The sequence below is a fragment of the Moschus berezovskii genome, chromosome 18 (assembly GCF_049115385.1).
Source record: "Moschus berezovskii isolate FMDL1 chromosome 18, NW_MosBer_1.0, whole genome shotgun sequence".
Classification (NCBI taxonomy): domain Eukaryota; kingdom Metazoa; phylum Chordata; class Mammalia; order Artiodactyla; family Moschidae; genus Moschus; species Moschus berezovskii.
In genome coordinates, this window is record NC_142477.1 from 30,394,671 (window position 1) to 30,400,670 (window position 6,000).

The window sequence follows — 6,000 nt, forward strand, 5'->3', positions numbered from 1 at the left end:
AGCAAGAGAGTTCCAGAAAAACAACTATTTCTGCTTCATTGACTATGCCAAAGCCTTTGACTGTGTGGATCACAATAAACTGTGGAACATTCTGAAAGAGATGGGAATACTAGACCACCTGACCTGCCTCTTGAGAAACCTATATGCAGGTCAGGAAGCAACAGTCAGAACTGGACATGGAACAACAGACTGGTTCCAAATAGGAAAAGGAGTACATCAAGGCTGTATATTGTCACCCTGCTTATTTAACTTATATGCAGAGTATATCATGAGGAACACTGGGCTGGAAGAAGCACAACCTGGAATCAAGATTGCTGGGAGAAATATCAATAACCTCAGATATGCAGATGACACTACCCTTATGGCAGAAAGTGAAGAGGAACTAAAAAGCCTTTTGATGAAAGTGAAAGAGGAGAGTGAAAAGGTTGTCTTGAAGCTCAACATTCAGAAAACAAAGATCATGGCATCTGGTCCCATCACTTCATGGGAAATAGATGGAGAAACAGTGGAAGCAGTGTCAGACTTTATTTTGGAGGGCTCCAAAATCACTGCAGATGCTGATTGCAGCCATGAAATTAAAAGACGCTTACTCCTTGGAAGGAAAGTTATGACCAACCTTGATAGTATATTGAAAAGCAGAGATATTACTTTGCCAACAAAGGTCCATCTAGTCAAGGCTATGGTTTTTTCTGTGGTCATGTATGGATGTGAGAGTTGGAAGAAAGCGGATCGCCGAAGAATTGATGCTTTTGAACTGTGGTGTTGGAGAAGACTCTTGAGAGTCCCTTGGACTGCAAGGAGATCCAACCAGTCCATTCTAAAGGATATCGATCCTGGGTGTTCATTGGAAGGACTGATGCTAAAACTGAAACTGCAATACTTTGGCCACCTCATGCGACGAGGTGACTCGCTGGTAAATACTCTGATGCTGGGAAAGGTTGGGGGGCGGGAGGAGAAGGGGACGACCGAGAGTGAGATGGCTGGATGGCATCACTGACTCTGTGGACATGAGTTTGAGTGAACTCCGGGAGTTGGTGATGGACAGGGAGGCCTGGCGTGCTGTGATTCATGGGGTCGCGGAGAGGCGGACACGACTGAGCTACTGAACTGAACTGAACTGAACTGAAACCTAATATATAAAAAATCAATTGTGTATGAAATTTCTCTACAAGATTAGTAGGAACCTTTGCTATACTTCTTAAATTTACTTTAATTATTCTCTTGAGCGATATTAGTACTGCCCAAGTAATTCAGTCACACAACTATTCACATTACTGAGAAATTACATGGCTATTGTTATTATTTTGTAATCTTCAAGAATAAGAACCAAAGGTTTCCCTCATTGCAGAAAACAGAATCAGTAAACCTCAGCTTGCATTATTGTGAAAACAAAAATGCTTTTAATTTCAACATGTCTGACTTTTCTCTTACAAAAACCTGAAATGACTTAAAGAAATATTCTACAACATTTCCTTATAAAAATATCCTCACAATGTATCCCTTAGTCCTCCACTACACCCTGACATTGAAAGCAAAACGATCAACCCAGAATTGTGCTCCACCCCTGATGAATTTGTACACTAGTTCAACAGGGATTCACATAATATGATGTTTATAAAAACATCACAGCATGGAATTTTCAGCATTTCATAGTGGTGGTCTAATTTCACCTTATTAGACTAGCTTTTATTTAGGGGTGTGTGTATTTGTGTTTCTTGCTGTATGCAATCCCAACCCTTGGATTTATACACATGAAATTTAAAAAAAAATTTATTAGCACTTCCTAGCTACAGACTCAGCTCCCTCCCTCCACAATCCTAGAAAACAACAGGAATTTGTAGTTAATAAATCTTTTTTTTAATGAGTTTATTTTTTTAATTTATTTATTTTAATTGGAGGCTAATTACTTTACATTATTATATTGGTTTTGCCATACATTGACATGAATCTGCCCTGGGTGTAGTTTGGGAAAGTTAGCTGACTTACAACTTTTGCACTGTTCCTGAATGGCACAATCAGGACCGAACCTTGTAAGCTTTATGTTTGGCATGTGCTCACTTGTATATTTATTAAATTTCACTGCTGCCACTTTGTTCTAAGGCTAATTCCTTTAAATTCAGGATTGGACAGTAGATTTTACATCCAAGGATCAGATACACTTCTAACTTTCTACAATTTTATATCAGCTATAAATTAATTTATTTTATCATATTCTGTGATACCTAGCTTCTGAAAAATAAGAAGAAGAAAAAAAAAACCTTTGAAAATTTCTCCCCATTAGAAGCTCCTATTCTTTCCCAATCTTGATTCATGGTAAATACAATAGGTCTTCACTCAGGGTATTGCCACTGCAATGGATTCTTAAAGATTCAGTTTAAGTTTACCCAGGGCAACTAGAGCAAGGTGGTCAAAAAGATGTGTGTTGTGTTCAAAATATTAATTTGTCATCATAACTCAAGTGTTTAACCAAGTTCAAGGGTGAGAGCTGAGCTAGCTGTATTTGCAAGTGAGCAATAATGTCAAATGCTGCTGCTGCTAAGTCGCTTCAGTTGTGTCCGACTCTGTGCAACCCCATAGACGGCAGCCCTCCAGGCTTCTGCATCCCTGGAATTCTCCAGGCAAGAATACTGGAGTGGGTTGCCAGTTCTTCCTCTGATGCATGAAAGTGAAAAGTGAAAGTGAAGTTGCTCAGTCGTGTCTGACCCATAGTGACCCCATGGCTAGGAGAGCAGATTAGGAGAGAATTTACAGAGTCTTAAGAGTTTAACAGGGCTTCCTGGGTGGCTCAGGTGGTAAAGAATCTGCCTGCAATGCAGGAGACCTGGGTTCAATCCCTGGGTGGGGAAGATCCCCCTGGAGAAGGAAATGGCAACCCACTCCAATATTCTTGCCTGGAAAATCCCATGGACAGAGGAGCCTGGTTCCCTACAATCCATGGGGTCGCAAAGAGCTGGACACAACTGAGTAACTAACACAACAGAAAAACTTAATAAATGCTAAGGAGTAGTTGAAATCACGTTTTTATAATGAACTAAATAGGTGGTGACAGCATATCTAAGACAAGGTCTTCTTACAAAAGAGATAAAGTATTTTTCCTAAAAAGTATTTTATTTTGTTGAAGTTTTTCTTTCATATGAGTATTGTTTCCACTGGTAATATAAAAATATTTGACACATAGTTTTGATTTGAATATCCTCATGTGAAAAATTCTCTTATTTTAATGTGTTTTCTATTTTGGGTTCATGATCTTGTTGAAACTTATCCATGATCAAAGTGAGGTTATTTTCCCAAGAAAAGTGATAAAATATTTTATGAAAAGTAATTTAATAAAATTAGGTACCCACTTCACCATTTTTTGACAGATTATAGAACTAATTAAAAATGAACAAGGACCAAGAAGATCTAAAGCATAACGTATATTTTTAAATGTCAGTGCAGTAATGGTGATCAGTTAATCAATGTGCAATCAATATTTAGAAAGAAGTATTTCTGTTTATGGCTAAAAATAAATGCTTGTAGAGGAGCCTTGATTACCTTAAGATTACCAGTATCTCTTTTATCTGTATCTATTCTTTTATATCTGTGAATCTCCAAGGATAAATCCCTTTGTGCAAGGCCCCATGAACTGAATGTGTCCTTTACACATTGTCTTAGGAAAAGAATCATAAGGCAATTTCAAGACCTTAGACACAAACATTTGTCACTTGAACTTGAAATATCCTGATGTTAGTTATTAAATATAGTGTGAAAGTGATGTTAAATGAGGGATGTTGGAAAGTGCCATGTGACTAACCTAAGGCAAAATAAGAGGAAAAAAAGAATCAGGAAGTGAAATGCATGGAGCAAAATGAGTATGACTTATGGAACCAGAGGAGAGAGATATCAAAAGAAAAGGAAATAATAGGTTTCTGATAAAAGAAGTTGCATTTGAAAAATATATATACTGTCACATACAGAGAGTAAAGAATTAACCAAGATTTTGTCTATTTCACCAGTATTTCTGATCTAATAGCGATAAGCATAACTTTTGTGATACTGGGTACTTTTCATGTTTTCATTTTTGTCTGATTCTATCCTATTTGCCTGAGTTGCCAGTGAGTCAAACAATATTTATATCATTAGAGTCACTTCTAGTGTCTTGTGCCAAAAATAAAAAATAAAAATATACATGACTAATGGGAAATGTTAGTATTAATAATTATTTATTTTGTTTTAGGCTCAGAATTTGAAACTACCTCAGCACTGGGCATAAACTGGGGATAATTCAGAGTGAAAAAAAGGAATTCGTGTATGTGTGGGATAGAATGAATGTGATTGGTAAGAGGACAATAGATAATTAGAAAATTCTGCATGGCAGAAAGAATATGTCACCTATTTCAAGACACAGCAGAAAGAGGAGAGAGGCGATAACTCTATTTCGTCAAAACTGGATACAAGAAGGGAGTTACATATTCTCTGCTGCCATTTGATCCTGATTGTTAATGAACAAGTTTTCACTTGCTGCAACTGGAATGGAATTAAATCTGTCTAAAGATAATGTCTTTTTTCTAGTTCTTTTTTTTTCTTTTCTTCTTCCCTCTGCTTTAAATCCTTTGGTCTGGTTTATAGACAAGATATAGTTCATTTTGACTGATTAGGAGACAGAAGCATCTAGAAGTATTCAAATTATTTGTTTTTCATATACAGCATACTATTCTTAATTACAACAAATTATTCATCAGCAACAATTGTATATTACAATTGTATTTGCTTTGCCTTATATAATGCATCAAACTATTTTTACTTATGACTTAATTTCGAAGAAATTAAAAAAAATATTTTAGATCAATGTACATAAAATTATATCATATCTAGCTGATTAATAGTGAATTAAGTCCACAAGTTGTTTATTCTTTGAGGCTTACTATGAATACTGACCTAATCTAACTACCTGAACAAATCACATTCCCCACATTATCTTACTGAATGAATTGACAACATGATACCTCTGCATAATGCCATTAGTAAATACTTCAAAATAATTATTAGTGACATGGAAAAGTGATGAAAAAATAACTATCTAGACTTATCGTATAAAAACTTCTAGACTCATCATTTAAAAACTCTTACCTTGCCTACGTATTGTGTGTCTGTACCTGTATACTCTTCCAACAAGAAGAACTGATTCCACATCCAGCCACGCTTGGCGCGATGTAGCATTTTACCATCATCTTGAGTCAGACCCACTATCCTTTCACTTGGTAAATCACTGTTACCTTTTTCTTGAAATGGGATAGCATCAGTTGTATGATACATATAGGTCCAGATGAATAGTGATAGGCAATGATAAGTCCTCATTATCTGTGGCTTCAGCAGGAAAGCAAATTCAATGTACCGTCTTTTTTCCCTGAAAAGTAGTAGGAAAAAAATAGTTTATTAGACTGTGTTTCTTTTTCATATAACCTGTAACCTGCAAAACCTATCTGAATATTATTTAGATGTTATAAATAATATATTTTGACATATTTTGGATGTACATCAATGGATTATCATCAAAAACTAATGTCGATAGTAAAGGAGAAGTATATAGAAAAAATAAACAGAAAACAGCTGAATTGCTACTACTGTATTATGACATGTAAATGTGAATATATTCATATTTTAAAATATTCATTATTTTGAAAAAAGTAAGCTGTATAATACACCAAAGATCATATCGAGTTCCTAAAGTCCTCAAGACCAATGAAAGTGGAATATATATTAATATATAAATATATGTGAACAGGAACACTGTTTTCTGTCCACAGTCTACCAAATTTTATAAGCTGTTTCTCCTCCTCCACGTCTTTCTCTCCTTTTCCTTCTGTTTTTCTTCTGTAACATATTGAGATGTTGCCTCAAGGCAAATTAAATGATACCAGATATACTTTGTGTTGTGTCTTTAATCACTTAGCACTGTATGGTTGATCCTTTACAATCAATAACTTTTTTCCCCCAACTATCAGTTGAGTAAGTGAGGAG

At 35.6% G+C, this 6,000-nt stretch overlaps 1 protein-coding gene across 2 annotated transcripts in view; it reads right to left on the minus strand.

The window, feature by feature from the left end:
- CDH9 (cadherin 9) overlaps window positions 1-5,337 on the minus strand; it is an 85,745-nt gene extending 80,408 nt beyond the window's left edge. The window contains exon 1 of one of the 2 annotated variants that reach the window (XM_055421735.2): window positions 5,110-5,337. In XM_055421735.2, coding sequence (XP_055277710.1) covers window positions 5,110-5,337 — 228 coding nt within the window. The remainder of the gene's footprint in view (window positions 1-5,109) is intronic. The other variant, XM_088845563.1, reaches the window with a different exon arrangement.
- Between the last annotated feature and the right edge of the window lie 663 nt (window positions 5,338-6,000).